Consider the following 21550-nt stretch of genomic DNA (forward strand, 5'->3'; position numbering starts at 1 on the left):
TAGTCCTATAAATATATAACACATTTCTTTTATTCTTACTCAGCACTGATGAAAGCCTAGAGAAAGTATGTCTTTCTGGCTTGCAAACCTATTTTAATTTAATAAATGAATTGGCTAGAATAGTATTCCATAATTCCTTAGCCATTCAAGCACCACTTACTTTTTAAAGTGTTATGAAAGTCTGTCTTCTAGTATTTACATATTTTACAACGAATATTCATAAAATCTTTATCATCCATTTCTCTTACCAGAATTTTACTCATAGAAATATAGAAATGTCGAAGAAATTGTTAGGTTCAACAGTAATGAAACAAACTAAATTTCAAAAAATAAAAACGAAATGGAAGGGGAATTCTAGTTCTTATTTGTACAAGTAGGGAGAGAAGAGGTCAAAATTGGAGATACAGGAAATTAAGGTGAAAGTTTGAAGTCTTGCTTTAATTTACTCTTCCCTGGTCAAAACCCATTACAACAAAAATCTCTGTAAATCAAAAAGATTTCTGCTCCTTAGCCAGTTCCCTACTAATTTCAGGCATTATTCAATACGAAATAATTCCAGAACTAAAAAATAATTGGAACAGGCTCTTAAAGTTGATTATAACCGGATTGACCTGTATGAAGGCCATATCCCAGAAGAGTGATCTATCATTTTTCAGCTTTGACTTCCTTTACTTTTTATTTTTTAATAAAGCATAATTTTAATTTAGAGCTTATTAAGTGCATCTGAGTTATGGTTTGCTCATGTTTGTAATTAAAGGTAATTTTTCTCTCTCAGAATTTCTGCTTAATTTCCTATAATAGTTTCTTTTATGTACTAAAAAGAGCACTGGAATGAGAGTCAGAAAACTCTAACCACAGCTCTGTCATTAACTTCTGTGACCTTCAACATATCAGTAAACCTCTCTAGATCTTAGTCTCTTTATCTTTAAAATGAGAAATTCAAATTAGATAATCTATTAAATTCTGATTTTATTAACGGTCATTTGTTTTTCGTTTGGCTTTAGCTAAGTCAAATCTTAAAACTCAGTACTAATTAATGGCTTGGAATTTACAGAAAAATCTGATAGGTTGTGGTGGGAGGACAGGCATATTTTCCATGTTTGAACATTAGAATTCCTTACCTCTAAACCGAGACTGAAGCATTATCTCAGGAGGGTTTAGGAAGCACAATTTTATACATAGTTTTAATACTTGAAAAATTAAGTCTAATTTTAGCTTAGACTAGATATCAAGGTAGCTTTCAAAGTCAAGAGAGAGTGTTTGTCTAAATAGTACTAATAGCGATGTTATATTTTTCTCTAACATCATACACATAATATGTGGTTGTTACTCTCACTTGACTTTAGTGGCATATCTAAGTCTCCATGGATTGAAGAGCCACATGGCTGTTATGCAGTTTGTAAAGATATCATAGTATTCTAATATAGAAATTAGAAGTATTAAAGAGAGATATTTTACAAATGGTATTTGCAAGTTATAGAGTATAATCTGTATAGCTAGAATTCTCTGTGAACCGGGGGCTTGCGGCTCCAGAGCTTACCACAGTGCCTGGTACTTAATAAATATTTGTTAAATGAATGAATAAACATTTGGAAAGTTTACATATAGATGAATTAATAGTTATAACAGAGAGTACAAATTTATTTGAGACTCATATGGGAAGATTAAAAGTGAAGTTCATAGTTTAGTTGCCTTTTGAGTAGTGAAAAACAGTTTCACTTCTCTTTTCTCACTTTATTGCATTAGTACAATATAGTGTCTGTCTTAGGTATGAATCACATTGTAGCTAACCAAATAAAAAAATGATAACAGATTCAATATATATTATCCAGACTTGCTTTTATGTTTTCTCTCAAACGATTTGAGTTTTGGCGGCAGATAAACAGAGGAAGGGAATAAGTGCATATTATACTTATGAGAATTAAGAATTCTGGCTCTTTTGATCACTTTTCTCTGGAGTAAATTACTATTATTTGTTATGCTTTAAATTCTCCATTTGTAATGAGGAAATACTTGTAAAGAGATATGTACCAAAGCAACATCCATAAATAAGAAGTACTACTATTCAAATTTGAGCTGGCAATAGTTCATTACTAGCATCAGATGTTATATTTACCTTTTGAAAATATTCGAAGTCATCAGTGTGCTGTTTACCTGTCGAATATATTGGCTTTCTATTTTAGTTTTTTTAAAACTTTTTTTGGGTCATGAAAAGATGAACCATCTCCATAGTAATTTGCTAAAAGTTATGACTCTCCCAGAAAATACACATGTGCACCTACACACAAGTTTTCATATAATTTCAGGTTTTTTTTCTTTTTTTTCTTTCTTTTTTATTTAACACATACAGCACCTGGTATTCCTCGGTGGTCTCCCATTCAAGTACTAACCAGGCCCAACCCTGCTTAGCTTCCGAGATCAGACGAGATTGGGCACGTTCAGGGAGGCATGGCTGTAGACTCAAGTATTTTTTTTGTAAATTCTGAGACTCAGAACGCTCTTTGACCATAGGTTCAGAATCTGTGTTCTCAAAGATGCACGTGAAACAAATATAAAAACTGATGGGAATGCAGTATTTCTGATTTCTGTATTGGTATCACCGGTGGAAGTCTCTCCCATGTGTTTGGATTAATGCTTCTATTCTCCAATTTCACCATTCTTACAACTTTGTCTTACCTAATTTACTTGATTATATTAAAATCCTTTGGGAAGATTTTTTTTTAAAAAAAGAAGTAGTTTTTAATACACATACGTGTACAAATACACATACAAATTTCAACTCACTTGATTCACAGAAAATTTGCAATTAATTGGTTGAATGGTATCCACTTTTTCCAGTAGATGGCACTAGATTTACATTCTTTCACAGCATGAAAGGGTACTGATATTAGCAACATAGGTGCATTGTGAAAACTTAAACAAAAGTACGTAAAGAATATCTAGTTAAGAACATATGGATTTACAAACCACAAATTTTTCTGCTTATATTACATATATTACATTCAAACAGTATTTGTGGAGTGCAAAACCTTTTTCCATTTTCAATAGGATTCCAATTAATTCCCTCATGGTTGGACATCTCATTGAAATTGTCTTTCATGTATAGACTTTCTGTAAACTAAAACAAGTTTTCATAAATTAACTTATCTTGTATTCAAATAGCTGATTTAAGAGTAATTTATAGTTTTATATGCAGCTAAATTTTCTTCAGCAGACCACCCAAGAATTAAAAAAAATTTCACATTTTGTTTTGCTATGTTTTGAATTTTTATAGAATCTTGAATATGTTATTAGTTTAACATGTTGCTGTTAAGCATGAATCAGGTTTTGCATGAATTAAAATAATTTTGGAAACTAAGAAAATTTATATTTAAAATGTTCATTAATGAGTACTCCGATGTGGCTATATTTTTTCTAAAACCAAATATCTTAGTAGCTCTATGATATAATAAAGTTTTAGCTAATGTTGAAAAGTTGCTATATAGCATCTAATTACTGCATGAGTTAAAACTTATTTCTGCACAAGGCTAAATTATTATAGAACAATGCATCTGTATGAATAAGGTGTTGGGCATATGGTCTGTTAAATGTGAATTTTGTTAACTTTTTGTTGAATGTGACAAATTATTCATATTACATATTAATAATTAGAAATATATAGAAATACCTAGTAGCAACAGAGATAAAATGGGCATGAACAAAAAATAAAATAGATTTTAGTTTTGTTATTCACTAGTTGATTAACAATGGGTGTAAAGAATATAAAACATTTGAGTTCTAAAAGCAAATGATAATTCTACAGGTTAGATTATCTAGACAATACAGACTTGGGGAATCATATAGGTAAAGTTATAGATGTTTATTTATCTGAACATATATTCACAATAATGTCACATAACAGATCATAGAAGGATTTATTAAAATGAGCATGAGCCACCTTTGATTCTCACCAGACATGTGTTTAATGAAGGAATGAGGCAATATTAGTGAGTTCACAAAGACTCACTAATACTGAGGCTAGAGATTTGATGAATTTTCATTATCAGTCTTTTCTAGTTTATAGTTTTATCCTAAACATTTTATTTAGAGACTGAATTTCTCACGGCTGCTTTTGCTAGATCCATTTTAATTTAAAATGCTTTAAAATAGATTTTATTGAGATGCAATGGCAAATCATCTAATTACGTTTTGTACCTTTGCATTTAAAATTAACCGTTTATTTAAAAATTTTAAATCTCCATTTTATTTATTTTAATTACCTATTTTTCTATTTTTTTTTATGTTTAGTATATTTGTACTTGTATTAGCCATACCCAAAATTCATGTTATAAAAAATATATCATGAAATGACAAAGATATCAGTGATTTAGGTGATTTGTAAGAGCTGTACGTTTATAGAATTTAAATTTACTGAATAACTACTATGATAAGCATTTCTTCCAACACTAGATATATTTATCATATTCAGCCACATAAGTGCAAATGATAAATAGAATGCTAATTTAAATCATTAAATTATTTGAATTTGAAGCAAGCAAAGAAAATCGAAAATTCTAAAGCACAGATTTTAAGATTTTGTTTTGTTACAGAAATGCATGTTAGCTCACAGAATGATACAGCTTTTCATATTTCATTTGATTAATATTTTAATATTTCTAGTGCAAATTTTAGATAACATCACAAGTTTCAGAGCTTGCCATTATTGGTGTTGAAGAAGAAACAGATTAGAAGCTTAATCTGTATTTACTAGTTTATTTCTACCACCAACTTGCTTTTCTGATCCCAAGAATATGTTTTGTAACTTTTTCTCCTATTTTTATCTGTAAACAGAGAATGATATGACATTGTTCTCAAATCTTTCAGAATTAGATATTACCCTCAGGTGTTAACATTATCTGACATTACCCAGAAATTTATTCTGTGAAACTTTAATCTCAGGCTATAAGCAAGAGTAACTAGAAAAATAAAAAAAAGAGGGGATGGGACATCAAGTATGTCTGGGAAAGGTGATGGGTTTTATCGGCCAAAATCTTTTTTTAATACAAGAAAATCCTTAGTTGCTGCAAAGTGAGCTCTAGAAAGGCAGACTTTTTTTTTTTTTTTTTTTGCGGGGGAGGGCGTCTATTTAGGTCACTACTGCATTTCAGCAACTAGAATTGTGTCTGTCACATAATAGGTGTTCAATAAATATTTGCTTTATGAATGGATGTGAATAAATAGCATCATCTTATGTATCAAAATAGTGCCACATTATAAATAATGTGATCTCTGTTTTTAAGAAATGTACATTCTGGTGAGAAAGATGGCCACTTTGGATTCAAGTTCTATTATCTATCAAATGAAGGAAGTTATGTATATGATGGTTTTATGATTCTGTATAAACACTTTCTCCTTTGCTTTACTATGGAGGGAGGGAATAGAAGTGAGAAGTATTGTGTTTTATTCTGCCCAGAGTGGCAGACTGGCTTCATGGAGTAGGATTTGGAGCAATGACAGTTCTTCTGAAGGATATTGAAGGAATGCACAGATGTAATTAGCAGGAGGTGGTAAGGTGGGGGATGGCGGTATGGGGGTGGAAATGGAATGTAGGTACACATAGGTTAGTTAAAGATGGGCATGTTAAAGCATGACAAAGCATGGGTCCAAGAGAGAAATGTAATGAATGAATAAATTAGAAGAGGAACACTGCAAACAAGAGAACCTAGCTCTCATGTAAGCATGTCAAGTAACTTCTTTGGGCCTTGGTTCCCTCGGAAAACCAAGTCGGATTTGGACTAGAAGTTCATCATTTTCTAAATTATAATCTGATATTTACTAATATCCTAAAAAACGGATCCCATCATCAAACTGAGAAACTGCGTATTGTCATATTTTATAAATTCTAAGATGCACTGTTTTATGTTTTGTCATCTTGGTAATCAGGATCATCTTTAAAAAATCATTGTGATAAGAAAGTATTGTGTCATGGTTTGGCAACATTTTTTTTTTACTTCATAAAATAATAGTGTGTCAAAATACCACATTTTTAATAATGCACATCAGCATAAGAAAGTCTCTGAAAAGGTCTTCATTAAGAAACCCATGTAACCTAGACTTTCCTAATCTGGTTTGAAGATGGAAATTCCTCCCCCTCAAGAAGAACAACCCATTAGCATTTTTTTTTTTGGAGGCAGTATACATTTTGGGGAACGCTGGATTAGGTAATCTTATAGTCTTAAATCCAGAGATTTAATGAAATATTAGTCGTAATAAAAGATTTGAATGTGAAACTCTAGAGAGGTAATAAAAGATTCAGAGTAGCAACAGAGGAAAAAATTTAATCCATCATCATTTGTTCTTTTTTCATTTTACTGATTTATTAAGCAAATACCATTGTTGTGGGTTTTAAACTAAATTCTACGAAACAGCACCAAAGACATCACTTAGAGCAGTGGTCCTCAACCTTTTTGACACCAGAGACTGGTGCTCCTATGAAAATCTAATACTTGATGTTTTGAGGTGGAGCTGAGGCGGTGATGCTAGCGCTGGGGAGCGGCTGCAAATACAGATGAAGCTTCGCTGGCTTTTGGCTGCTCACCTCCTGCTGTGTAGACCGGTTCCTAACAGGCCAGGGACCAGTACTGGTCAGTGGCCCTGGGGGGTTGGGGAAGAAAACTTAAATAGCAATAATTAAAATGGAGAGTAGAATAAATATTTAAATACAACATATACTTATTTAATGCTTACTCTTGTCCAGGCACAAAGTGCTGAGAATACAAAAATAATTGAAATATAAATGTGCACTTTCCCTCAAGGAGATACTGAGTAATTCAAGAGAATCCTTACATGTTTTCTTTAGTTTTCTGGGTGATAGAGAAAATTGTAAAATTTTTGACTTTTTTCCCCCCTCCAATTTACCAGGTTTTTCGTATAGACTCAAATTGAGCTGTCTGTCCATTGAGTAGCAATTTAAGTAGGCTTGTTTTCTGCTCATTGTCCTTGATTAATTTAGATTTTAAATTTGATTTGGGCAACAATGTAATTTTTTTTTTAGAAATTTACAAAGCTGAGCTCTTAGACAATATAAATTTTATTTTCTTTCTAATGAAGACTTAAAGTTACATTTAAATAAAATTGTGCATAGTAATCTAAGAGAGGGCTCCTTTCCTTCCTTTCTGTGGGTGGTTACCTCTCATCTCCCTTGAAGTCTGTGCTCCCAAGGGGGCTAGGGAGTATGGCAGAGAAAGCTATTTTTTGCAAGCCTTTTTGATTGCATGTGAAGTGTAGAATGGAAATGAGCCTGTCTGTTTTTAATTTTTTTTTCTGTATGGGCTATGATGTCCTAGTGAAGATCTATACTGGAAAAAAAAAATTAAAAACAGGGATCTCCAATTTTGTCAGACGTTTCACGTGCAATTAGAAAGATTTGAAGTTAAATGTCTTTCTCTTCCACTACTGTCATTTGATAATGGAAGTGCCTTTAGAATATAAATTCTCTTTTTACTCATATGCTTTGCAAGAAAGAAAATGCTTTTTTGGATCAAGACATGTTTTAAATATTTTCCTAAACTCTAGGCTTTATGGTCTACATTAATATAAAAATCATTGCTTTTGGTATTGACATTATATTTTTAAGAGTTGATACGTACTCTTTAGTTCTTTTTGATACTTAAAAGAATGCTGATAAAATGACTACTACACATGAATTCAAAAATTAAAAATTGCTAATACACAAGTAAAAGAAATGTAAAATGTGGTTTCCATCTTACATTCAGGTGGATGTTTCATCAGTATGAACGTAGTAGCAAACCTCCCCACTGTCTCCTCTCAAGAAAAGCATGCAGCCTCAGAAATGGAACTTACTATTAAAGGCTGGAATTTTAAGTCATTGATAGGCTTTAGATGTGGGAAATACATTGACTTCCATCAACTTACAGTGAGAAAACGTTTGTACATTTACTCCTTAATTTTAAAACTACTTTAGTTATCAACTCCCCTATTTCTCCTCTTTCAAATCTGAATCTACATTTTATCTGGTTTTTGCCTCGTTAAGTTCACTGATACCATGTATGTGAAAGACTCTTTGCAGTTTTTTCATCAGGACAGGATACTTAGTGCCTTGACATTGTGCACATTTGACCACACTACATGTTTCTGCTTGTCTAGATGGAGTTCTCTTCCCTATTTGAACTTCCTCCGGCCCTCTGACCCTGTAGGTTCTGTTTCTACAGATTATGTGAGTTTTCCATATCTCAATTATAACCGGACTGAGTCAGTCTAAATGGGAAAAGTTTAAGAGTGTTAATGTCTTCATTGTTAACTCTCTATACACAAAACTGTGCATATATTTTTACTATAAGACACATTGATTGCTTTTCTTACTTTTCTTGTTGAAAGATGTACTCTCCTAGAGCGGTAACCTGGATTCATTTTTTAACTTTCTAGTGCTCATCACAGTTCTTGATTCACTGTAGGTGTTTAATAAATAGTCGTGGAAAGTACAAATTAATATTAGGCTCAATAGTTTATATCTTCCAAGAATTTATAATCTGGGAAAATAAAGCAGAAACAACCAAAGACATTTGAGAATAATTGCAAAATACTATATTAGCCTATGTAAATAGTACTTTACAGAGTAAATACACTGGTACTAAGAGTATACAGATGAAAGGAGTGAACATAGTGATGAATTTATCAGGGTATATTTACTTGGAAGAAAAACTTGCTTGAAAATATTTTCTCAGTCTATCTATTCAAATCTTCAGTATGAAAACCAGAAGACCAATTTTATCATTCAACTATGCGCCACAAGACATAAGGTCTTGTTTAATGCAAGAAGTTTAAGATGATAGGTCGCCTTGGCATGCTTGTAGTGCTCAGTGTTGTTAGTTAGAACTCCATGCATGCATCACTAGAATATAATGCGAACTGATCAGTAGAACTGTTTTATGTGAAGAAATAGAAAAACAGCAAAAAGGCATGAAATGCTTTCATTACTATGACAAATAAAGTTACGATTATTCTAACACATAGAAAAGAAAAATCTTTACCGTAGAAACAAACAATTGTCTGCGTTTTGACTCCTCAGACCAAGGGTTTTATTTTCTTTGTGTTATATTTAGGACTTGGAGGACAGATGAAATTAAACTGAACTTAAATGTGAAAATTAAGAATGTTTTTTAAAAAATGGAAACTAAGTCGAGTTACTGATCTTTAGTTATGCATGTTCCCTCCCATCACCTACAAGATTATTTTGAAGGGGAGAGTTACTGAAGTGGTTCAGAAGGGTAAAAGCATTGTTTGGCTAAAGGTTTTTGCTCTCAAGGACCATCAAAAATTCATCACAAATAAATGTCTATTGAGTGTCTTCTTACATGTGACTCCAGGTTGGGAATGAAGATCTAGAGTCTGAAAGGTTTGATGTCAGCCACACGGGGTAGTTAGCAGAGGCTGACCTCTGGTTCTGTATTCAAAGTTCAGCTGGACAGATACTCTCTGAGACCCGTTTTGGGTACAGCATTTTGCTGAAAGGATATTCACTGAGATTTCTTTTAGAAGTAAAAGCAGTAATGCCAGACACTGTCTGTACTAAGATATGTAATTGCAAATTTTCTGGTTTCAAAGCATATTCCTTGCATATTTAAATTGTTGCTTATCTGCTCCATTTATATTCAGGTTTTAGCACTTGTATTGCAGTTACCTGTCTCTGCCACTGGAATATAAAATTCATAACGTATTCATCTCTTGCCTTGGCCATTTCCTCTGTGTATTCAGAAAGCGTTTCCTTCAGATTATCAGTACAGCCAACTTCCTTTCTTCCTTCATCCAGGCTTTGCTCAACTGTCACCTTCCCAGTGAGACCTACCTTGACCACTCTATTTAAAGTTACAGCTTTTACTTATAGCACTGCCAATCCTCTTTGTTCTGCGCAGTTTTGCTTTTGTCCATCCTGTATACTTATTACCTTCTAAGAGGCTATGTTATTTACTTATTTTCATTGTGTTATGGGAACTCCATGAAAGAAAGATCTTAATTTTGTTCACCAGAATATCCTAAACACTTAGAATAATACTAGCATAAGGTAGGTAATAAATAATTACTGAATAAATGAGTGAGTGAATGAGTATATTTTACTTAGCACAGTGCCTGGATCAATAGTCTTCAAAGTAAGCCCTGCAACCCTAGTTTCATGGAAATCACAGTACTGAAGCAAAAGTGTCATGACATCTTAGATGGCATGTTAAATCTCAGGAATGTTTCTCTTATATAGGTCTACTTTAAGAGAAGAAATCAGAAGAATTGGTTATGCTTCTACAAGCATGGAGCTCTTCTTCTCTGTGCTTTGCATTTTTTCCCCTAAAAGCCTTTATTGAATTATTGGCATGCAAAACAAACAAACATGAAAAAAGATGGTTCATGGAGTATTTTTACATTCTAGTCTAAAAAATAGACTAGATATGGCTTTATAAGTGACCACTTCTTTGGAAATTCCTAACACTACTAAATCTGAAATAAAAATTTGTTCAGATTTCCAATTTGACAGATTAATAACCAACTGAAAATTGAAATTTATTTGTGAAAATTAAAGTATACCATTTTAAAATATAGTAGCAAGATATTTCAACATGAATGTTACAGTTTTAACCCAGTTAACTCAAAGCAAAACAAGATAGTCTTATTATCTCTTATTATCTTGGGAAAATATTTAATAGTTTAGTTTATTTCTGATCCTGGAAGCAAAATTAAAGTTATGGGATCTTTAAGTTTTGTTTTGATTTTTTTTCACACTGAAATATAAGATTTATGACTTAAAAGTGCTCTAAGATTTAGGTAACAGATCTGATTTACTTCTTAACAGGAAGTTAAAAAGCCTTTCAACGTTTTATAGACTTTGTGAGAATCTTGTTTGAACCTTGTCACTGACCCTGTGCTGAAGGAATGAACACAGGGAAAACAGACATTAACTAATAGACAAGTGTATTTATTTCTTCTGGGTGTGCTTTAGAGATTATAACTTTTCACTCTTATTGTTAGTGATAGTTTTTAAGCTGAAAGTTGTCATATAATTAAAGATTTGAAAGTTACATCATATTTTTTTCCTCAGTAAATATAATGACCATGGGCTTTGTAGTCAGACAGCCCTAGCTTTGAGTCCATATATCTATTTGCTATTTGTCCCTAGTGTATTATGTTATAACCTCTCCGAGCCTCAGTTTCTGTATCTGTAAAATGGGCATGACATCTACCTCTTAGAATTATTGATAGCCTTAAACGTGGTTATGTAATAGTGTCTTGAAATGTGCCTGGCACAGAGTAGGCACTAAATTTTAGTCTCCTCCTTTCAATTTCTATTTTAATCATTTTAAAAGATAACTTGTGAGGAAAATACTCTTCTCAGGGAATTATTCTAGAAAGTAATTACCAGTAAAATATTTCAGCACACTCAAATACCTGACCTTTTAAAATACAGTTTTAACTTCAGAATTTACTGTAATCAGAATGATAACGTGATGTTGCATTTATTCAGACAATGTTTACTAAGCGATAATTGATGTGATCCTTACAGCAGATCTGCGCAGGTGGCAATACAAAGCCAGAGAGACTGACTTGCCTGAAGTCACATGAGTGGGGAGCAAGCAGAGCCAGAACATGAACTCTTACTCTAAGTTTATTACTGCTTAGAGCAAGAGCTTCCCATTGCAGCTTCAAGACAATACTGGCTTTGAGGCAACAACATGGAACAAGCCTCAATATAAAAAGGGACTTTGGGCATATTTCAGTAAATACCCTTGGGTTGGGTTCAAGATCTATACCACAGTTACTCTGTAGGGAATGGTGTTATGGTTAGATACCAAAGTGGCAGTATTGCCCCCTCAAATATACTTTGTGTTCATGTGTATGCACACACACTCATTTCTGCCTTCAAAGTACTCTATTAAACGTTTAAATAAAGGGAAAAATCTTTCCGTAACATACTTCTAAGCCAATTTAGAGGTCATTGAACAGATGTTATATAATAGTAATGTTAAATTACCCTGTGTAATAAGAAAATTACAGTACCTAAGTGAAGATAGTAAAGGGAAACCATCCAAAGAATTCTAGAATTTCAAAATGAAATAATTTCTTCAAAATTAACAGTGGCACCATATGACTTTAGAAAAGTGAGTCTGATAGGAAGAAGGGAAGTCAGAGACAAAAGTGAAGCCTTTCTATGTTTATATATGCTGACTTTCGGTTATAATGTTAAATAGCTAATAGTATAGCTTTCAATTGTCCGGGAAGTATATTATTGTTAAACTATGTGGCAAGAAATTTATTAATATCCAACTTCTCATTGAATTGTTTAATATTAAATCACAATAGTTGTTTCTAGTCTACATACACTTCCTTTTGCTATTAGGTACACTTTAAAAGCCTAATTATTTTGAGAACATAGTATGACCAAGGAATAAAAATGTACAAAGTTGACAACTTAAATAAGCACTAGTATTTCTTAAAGAACAAACCTCACTTACAGTTAGGAAACAATATTTATATTTAAGGTTGAAAAGCCAGGATGTAGGAAAATTTTGCTAATTTGGAAGATGACCTTTAAGTGCACCAAAACCAAATAATTTGTAGGCTATGACATAGGGCACATTCCTACAAAATTTGTGTGAATACTGCTTTAGTGGTTCTTGAAAGACAAACAAAGAAAGCTGGAATGAAATCTCCATCCCCCTCTCAAATAAGACGGAGACTAACAAGAGAGTACAGCAGCACTCTTTCAAAGCTTGCCATTAAAACGAGGTCTCTGTAGCACAGTTAATGAGATGGTTCATAGTGGAAAATAATCTGTTTTTAAGAATGTTTAGATCAAAAGTAATTTCTAATCTATGAAATAAAGTCTCTTCAATACCCTTCATTCACCAGTAAAGCTTTTATGTTTGTATTATTTACTTCAATCAGATGTTTTCAATTTTACCTTTTCTCCTTATACAAATACTTGACATGATTCGTCAATACTGACCAACAGTTTTATTCTTTTTCTTCAGAAAAGAGAGATTTTTGATAGAGGGAGAAAGAAAAAGAGAGAAACATCTTTGCCTAAACGATTTGCAAGCATCTGTGCTTTAAGCTACTTTTTATGAACACTCCTTAGTAAATGACTCAAGGTAAAAAAGCAGAAAAGCATCCAATGTTAGGAAATTGCAATCCAATACCATGTAATTTAAACCTGCAGTTGCTTCTCTTGTACTAAATGACATACAGATGGGTAGCTTAGTTCTCTCAACTTTGGGAACACAATTGGTCTTTTTGTATGAATGAACATATATTAACAAAAATATTTTGGACAGAATTGTTTAATTCTAATTGTATAGATTTTAATTACCCATGCCATTGGAAAGAATAATTTTAACCAAGATATTCTGTCGTGCTAAATTTGCAATTAATGATTTTTTGGAACAAAATCAACAAAGATGCAACAAATAAATAAAAACATAACTTTTAAGAAGTCTATAGTGAATTGAACAGAAACACCTATTCGTAGTCAGTGGGTTACTTAAGAAAGAGCGTTCTGCATTCAAGCTGTGGAGAGGCTTGTTCTGATAGGACAAACTTTTCTCAGGAAAACATTTCTACCGCTTGGAAAATATTAACAGTGTAAGACGTAGGTATTCGGATGAAGCCTAGTGTAATATGGAATCCAGTGAGATGAGAGACCAACGTGCCATTAGTGATAGGCCAGCTCTTCATATGGATCTTTCCAGGCCAGAGCAGACCCAACAAGCTTTGTGTAAAGTCAGGAGAGGCGCTACTTCACAGGCCAACTTGAAGGTGCACCTTTCTGTTTGCCTCTGGTTTGCTCTTTTCCTGCCTCCATATTTTCTTCTAGAAAATCAACCACTCTATCTTGGTGGCCCTGATTCTGGAAGCTGATATCCTCCATCAATCCCACCAGTAGGGTAACTGGTTAATTTTTCTCTTGGTTTAATTTCGGTTATCTCACATACTATGACATTAGGTGCCTTAAAGTGAAAGAAGTAGAAACCATTTCTATTCCTAAATCATATTCAAAATAAGTTGAGATTAATATTCAGGACACTAAGCAAGCTTTCTTTTAGTAATTTCAAAACACGATAAGAAATTTTAGCAGGTAACGGCCATCTGCAAGCCTCTTTTCCACTGTGATGGATGGTAAAGAAAAGCGATTTTATTGCCGCAAGTAAGGGTTGCTTTGTCCTGGAGTTATATTTCTTTTCACTCATTTGTGCAGGTAAAATAAAATACTATATATAAACAGGTGTTGTCTGAACATTTTACTGCAGTCTGTATAGGTTGAAATAAAAGCTGCCATTGTTATTAGAATCACATTAAAATTATTTCACCATTCAAATACACTTAATCAGTGAAGTGTTCCTAGATATATTTTGCAACAAGTAAATGTAGGTCTCTAAATAAAATCACATTCACTTTTCCTCTTTTCTTTGTCTTTCCCCCTCCCTATTTTTCTCACCCCTTCTTTGGAACTTCTTGAATCTGCATTAGTGTAAATGCTTTCTCCTGGAGTCTATTAAAAATTTCTTGCTGCCTGTTTAACAGGGTATGATACAGTCTTTAAAGAGATATTTGTTTTTAAGACCTCTACAGAACTTAGTGAGGTACCTGACAAAATCACAGAGAACAAAAATTTTTAGTTGTGGAAAAATACATCTTTAGGGTTTTTTTTTTTTGTTTGTTTGTTTAAATAGAATGGTCTTTAAATCACCCAGAATAGAAATTGAATGATGAAGGTTTAAAGCTATTCTACTAAGTTGCAAAATTATTGAATGGAGAATTATTGTTTAACGTAATATGCCCATCATCTTATACATACAGTGTAAATGCTTATAGAGTTATACTTTTTAAATTCATTTAAAAAAAAAATTTCAAGGTATTGGAAGACATAAAGGATGTACTAATACTACCATCTCGTGATTGTCCAGTGAGTTTTTACTGCCACATGCTAGCAGTTTTTGGCTGCAGCACATTGTCAGTGCTCCAATGGAATCACCTGAATCTTAATCATTTTTAAGACTAAGAGAAATTATCAGCTGCAGTTCAGGTAAGTTTGTGCGTTAGGAGCTGATCTGGTCATAGACAAGTGACTGCAGAAGCTGTGCTATGGCGGCCAGCCAAAGCAATTATTTAGGATTCAAGCTAAAAAGCCTCCTTCTCCCATATCCTTTCTCTTTCCAGGGTCATGTAGGGATAAAAAGAACTGTAAGGTGGTCTTTTCCCAGCAGGAACTGAGGAAGCGGCTAACACCCCTGCAGTACCATGTCACTCAGGAGAAAGGGACCGAAAGGTAAGGTGAGCTGCAAGAAAAAGTCATTAAGCAAGAGCTAGTGTTCTTCATCCTGCCCCGCCTCCAGTTCTCTTCCTTGCCATTTAATTTAAAGAATTCTGCACTTATTTGCTAAAGTCTACAAATTAGTATCCTTGAAAAGGTTTGAAAATGGTATTGTTTAGGTTAAGACCAAGTTTTATTTATTCTTTCCCCCATTTAATGAACACTCTATCCTATGTACAGTCACAAGGCTTTTATTAAGGGCCTGTTTTTAGTTTACTACAAAATGTGTGGAAGTAATAGCGATTTAGGTACATTTTTTGGGAAGACATCACAGTAAGCAAAACCATGAGGGACATGGCACTGTGCCAGGATGCTGAAATTTTGAAGGTGGCCATTGTAAGTATAGACGTTTTGGCTGCAAAAAGAAGGTAGCATAATTTAGTTCCTTTCTACCCCACTCCAATTTCTTTTTGAAGCACATGTGGAGAAAGTATTTATTGGCTCATTTGTGGTTGGAATGTCAAAAATTTTCAATAACTGCCCTCACATGGCTTTGGTCCTTGGAAGTTCGCCCTAAGTCCTGAAAAAAGAGTTTGTTCACTTCCAAGACTCTTTTTAGTGAATAAAGTCTCTCTCAGCTGATTCCAGCTTAAAGGTAACTTGCCAAGGTCCAACCATTTTGTTGTCTAATTTATACCATGGAGCTTGGCATAAGGCCGGAACTTACCTCTGATCCAAATTTATTAATGATGTAACTTCTTGTTTTCATTCATGAACTGAAAGCTCTTTACCACACATGGGGTTCTTGTTAATAGGCAACACTCTCTTCCTGTCACAGTGGATACTATTTACTGGATTTACCAAGTGTTGAATCTCTCTGGACAAAGTCCACCTTCACTACACAATGAGTTAGCAGTGGACTTCAGCCTCGCAGCCCAGGAGGACTTCTACCCGTCCTGTTGTGTATATGACCAGCAAAATGATTTACTGCATGCAAACAACTAGAGATTAGGTCATTCTTAAAAATTCTGTTTATAAAAAAATTGGACCTCATAAAGAGAGTGAAAGGATAATAAAAACAAGCTGCAGAGCACATAGACTTTTTGTTGGGCTAGCACAGCTGATTCGTATTAGCTGAATGACCTCCTAGCCTTTAAGATTGTTAACTTAGAAAAATATTCCCTTAAAGCTGCAATATTCCTTTTCAAACCAAAAAATAAGACTCCTTCCACTTGAAGTCTTTGGATCCTTCTGCATTTTCTAGTATACACTCTTGGATCCTTCTGCATTTACTGTAGAGTAGCAGAAATCTTATGTAATATTTTTTCTATGAATCTGAACTACAGACTTTTTTTTTTTAAATAGGAAAAAATTTTTCTAAGCATTACGCAACTACATGGCCTTTTTTTTTTTTTTTTTTTTAAACCCATACTGGTTTGGAGTAGTTATATGCACATTTTATTATATAGATTTGAAATATATTAGCAATGTTCAGATTTCCATATGTTTGGTCTGTTCTCGTTATAGGAGAAAAAGCCCTTGAAAGATTTATTAGAGAAATATATTTTAAGTAAATATGTTCTGTAAGAAATAATGCTAACTTTATTCAGTTTTTTAGTCCTCTGTTTATTGTTTATCAGTGCCTTCGAAGGAGAATATACACATCACAAAGATCCTGGAATATATAAATGTGTCGTCTGTGGAACTCCATTGTTCAAGTAAGTATGCTAAAAACCTATGGGTATGGACGTATCACAGATGGCAACAAACTATTTATTGCTTGTTCATATTAGAATCTTTACATTATCAAATTTTGTTATTTCTATTCCCATCCTCCCCACCATCCCCCCTAAAAAACAAACCCAAACGTGATTATTGACTTTTATTATAAATTACCAGTTTGATAGACTGGCTGATTTTGCACTCTTTGTATTTTTAAAATACCCAACGCTAACTTTGGTTCGCTGCTTAGCAGAGCTATGAAAGATGTTTTGATGAACAGAAAAATGTTTATATATTTATTAATTTTTTATCAGTAATTGATGGACCTTAATTAATTTTTTGGACCATAATGAAAGTTCTTCATGTGCATCCTTCAGATTGAATAATATCCAAGATGATTATACTTCTGCATGAAGGACAATACCTGTATTTAAAGTAACATGGGAATTATAACAGATGCTTGTACATATGTAGCAAATTACATATGAGTTTAACAGTTTTTGCATTGATCCAAAATCTTTATTTTAGAGATTTCAGTAGTTTACTATAAAATAGGCAGTACATAGGCTTTTTTTCTAAAATAGTTAATTCAGACATTATACTCCGGAGATTATGGATCTCTTTAAGAAAGGAAAATCTTTACCGAAATTTTATTTATCTAGCTGGAGAAAATCCTAGAAGCCCTGTACTTCCCATAGGGATGCTGATTTTGGGGGGAAAAAAAAGACAGAAACCTTAACTGAGAGTAAATGTCATTTATTTAAAACAGAATTACAATTTTCTTAGGGGAAATGAGCAAACAAGAATCTAATACGTGTAGCATGTAAAACATACTTAATATCGCTCCAAAATATTTCCCTTTTAAAACACTAGCATTTACAAATTTTTCAGAAATAATAGGAAACAATAGTTTCCTTGAAAAAAAGGTTTTAAAGTTTTAAACCGTTCTTAACTTCTATAAACCTTATCGTGCATGATAATGTTGGTTGAGAATCCGTCCGTTCTGATTTCTTATGCATTTATTCTTCATGTTAAAAAACCAGTTCTTCAAATTGTCACCCCTTTCCTCTCAGAAAACACACATCCTTATATTTCAACACCTTTAACTTGTGTCATAATAGTTGATATAACACTTAAGATAGTTGCTGAGCCATGTTAAACTTGTTAATATCCCAAATGGTAAAAATTGGCCACATCCCCTTTGCTTTTTGTTTAAGGTTCTCCACCTCTTTCTCTATCATGTGATTCAGTAAAGTAATAGATCTAAAGAAAACTGTTTTAAATAAGAAACAGAACCACTGTAAATGAAGGATTTAACCCATGCAAGATTTTGAGTCACAAAAATTAAAAGCAAGACCTTTATTTAAACATAGGTACTGGGGGGTGGAGTCAGGGAGTTTTACATTTGATGTGATATTGCCTCTATTTCATTTAGCATTCTGGTAAGGAAAGCATTTATTTTCTAAGTTTTTAAGGAATATGGTTTTATGTTGTTATTCTTTTAAAAAAATTGTGTGCTTCTCCTTACTTGCTTTTCTGTCAACTTTAGGGGGAAAAATATCCATGCTTTAGCTGCCATTGTAGGCAATGATAGTTCATTGATAGGGTGCCATTGTCTTCATACTGGAGAACTTGTACCCTGGGTGTCCACAAATCTTTCCAGGGGCCACAGGGCATGAACAGTTTTGAGGGAGTCAATTTTCTGGTCCTCAAGTTCTGTAAGTACACTTTTCTCAAACTGATATGTCTGAGAGAGTCTGTGGTCGGCCACTTCTTTCTTCTTATCTACCATAGTCATCTTTCTCTCACTTCACGAAAAATGTCATATCTTTTACCCATCTTAATCTTTTTTATTTTTACTTTTTTAAAAATTGAGCTTCACTTTTTAAAAATTTTTATTTTTAATTCTTTAACGTCACTACATATTTGACCCCTTTTACCCCATCTACCTCCCTCCTCCCCTCTCCCCTCCTACCGTCTGGTAACGACTAGTCTCTGTCCATGTCCATGAGTCTCTGTTTGTTTGTACTGTTCCCCTCCTACCGTCTGGTAACGACTAGTCTTTGTCCATGTCCATGAGTCTCTGTTTGTTTGTACTGTTTGTTTGTTGCTTTTAGGTTTATATCCAGTCCCAAATCTTACTATGATATTGTCCCAGGGTAGAATCTCTAAGGCATCAAGCAAAAGAACAGCATTACTTCTGAAGGAGAGACCCATGAAAGCAAGGCCAAAAAAATATTGAAAAATATTGAATTGGTAAAAAAATGTTGAAATAGTATTTTATCTTGGCAAGGCTCAGTCTGTCTTCCTGCTGTTTCCTTATTTATCTCTCCATCTGTTGTTTGTCTATCCATTTTCTCCCAGTCTACTTAAGTGAGACAGTTGTCATGAGAACATGTATCAACCTATTTACATATTTATTCCTATTGAAAAAAATGGAAGTCTTCTTTTTTGGGGGGGGGGGCAGAATAAGTCTGATTTGGTTGATAGATATGACAGATAGGACTGCTTTTTCAAATTAGGTTTTATGGTGGATTTCTCTGTTCATTAAATGATCTAAATATATAGCTCTAAGGTTTTGAAAAAATATTTTTGAGCATATAATCTATATATAAAACACAAGCAAATTCATCTTTTTCAATTATTTAAAATTTTGATAGGAAATTTTAGCTGTTACTTTAAAACATATGAGGAAGTATGTAGCAGTCAGCAACCAATTTGGATAGAGAAACCGCACAGTAATTTGAACAGGAAGGTTTAATATAAAGAATTGTTGCCTATTCCAGAGGATTGCAGTAATGAGAGCTTGTCTGGTAAGAGATAAATAGAAATGATAAAGAATACAGAAATAGTAAATATGAGAAGTAATCATGACCCCTAGGGCTGAGATACAGCCCGAGGAGAAGTTTCCCCTGCAACCCCCTGCCTCCCCGCTTCCTTTCCCTGGGACTGAAATCCAGACCTTGTTGAAGATGGCATGGCCGTGGCTTACTAAATTGCAGAGAAGTCACTGTGGTGTCATGATAATGCAACTTTCTAGAAATCTGCCTTCTGGAATTTGCTGGAAATCCACCCCCTGGAGTGCTGGGAAAAACAATTTACAGGGAAGTGTCTCACCAGAGCACTTCCCTACAAAACTACCCGAGGGTAATGCCAGGGGAAGCTGCTGGCTGCCAGGTGCTGCCGAGTCCTGTGTGCTGAAGGCAGACCTAGCACCAGAGAAGCTGCTTGTGCTGTTAAGAAGAGCTGGGCCCTGGAGAAGCTGCTTTTGCTGCAGGAGCCTGTCACCAGAGAAGTAGTATGCACTATGAAGTCTAGATGCTGGAGAAGCTGCCTGCAGTAGGAGCGAGGTTCTGGAGAAGCTGTGTACACTGAAGGAGCTGGGCGTGGGAGAAACCATTCATACTGTAGCAGCTTGGCATTGGAGAAGCCGCCCACATTGCAGGGGCCTGGAAGTAGAGAAGCTACATGTGCTGCAAGAGCCAGATGCTAGAGAAGCCACAAGCTCTGCAGGAGCCTGGTGAGCAAGCATACTAAAACCAGGAAGGAATAACCTTTTTCTTTTGCAATCTTTCTCTTGTGCCTTCTGCTGACAAAGAAAAAAACATTTAAAAGTCCCACCTCCATTTTATCAGAACAGGCAGGAAAGGTGGGTGCAGAGATGAGAATAAATTGATAACTGGCACAGAATCTATATTTTTTTTCAAAATTCTTTTAGGGGTTCATGAGCAAAAGTTTGAAAACCACTCACTAATCTAGTGAATCAATGGCATCACTATCAGATACCTTTTTGAGATAGCTGGTTTCATACTTTGAACACAAATTATAGGAAACAGTTGTACGTGTGGGTGAGTGTGAGAAAGCATGTGAAGTTTTGTTAGAGGGCAGGGAGTGAAGGAAGAAAGTTAAACATAAAAGACTAAATAGCCAGATGATATGAGAAATAACAGCGGGAGGGAAACAAGAAAATAAAAAGAAAGAAGTGCTGAATTTGAAAATGCCTAATCATTAGCGGTATGAAAAGGTTATTTTCTCAACTGCCATTTCTGTTATCTTAGTCACACTCAGTGTGTGTGTGTCTATGCATGCATTTACATATTTGTATAATCCTCTTCATTTACTTGACTGATATATGTATACATATATAATACTTCCTTACAAAAAAGGCCATTCAATTATTATTTCATTTTCATACTTCACCCTAAATACATCCCTTCTCAACAATATACTGCTTTCTTACTGCTCACCAAGTACAAGAACCTTATTCAGAGACTGCTTATAAACCAAATGTGTAATTTATTCCATGGTTACATTTTCTTCACATTCACAAATTCTGGTAAGCTAGTTTATTTCTCATATAGTACTACTGACTTTCAGTTAGTAAATTAACTGACAGAAGTTAGCATGTTCTCTGGTTATTTGAACTTCTAAAATTTCATAAAAAGAATTTATTGCATATCAGATAAACCAGAGAAGGCACTGGTGAAATAATTTAATTCAGGAAGTATATTTGACCATTTATATTTAGCTTTGACT

The 21550-nt window shown here is 33.9% G+C and overlaps 1 protein-coding gene and 1 pseudogene across 2 annotated transcripts in view; one reads left to right on the forward strand and one right to left on the reverse strand.

Moving 5' to 3' along the window:
• The window catches only part of MSRB3 (methionine sulfoxide reductase B3), a 141194-nt gene that overhangs the window by 31557 nt on the left and 88087 nt on the right, over positions 1-21550 (forward strand). For both annotated transcript variants that reach the window (XM_015598534.2, XM_006923709.3), the window contains 2 exons: positions 15199-15307; positions 16933-17010. In XM_015598534.2, the coding sequence (XP_015454020.1) occupies positions 15199-15307; positions 16933-17010 (187 nt within the window). The remainder of the gene's footprint in view (positions 1-15198; positions 15308-16932; positions 17011-21550) is intronic.
• On the reverse strand, positions 2342-2460 carry LOC112472555 (annotated as a pseudogene).

This window comes from Pteropus alecto, unplaced genomic scaffold (assembly GCF_000325575.1).
Source record: "Pteropus alecto unplaced genomic scaffold, ASM32557v1 scaffold76, whole genome shotgun sequence".
Lineage (NCBI taxonomy): Eukaryota > Metazoa > Chordata > Mammalia > Chiroptera > Pteropodidae > Pteropus > Pteropus alecto.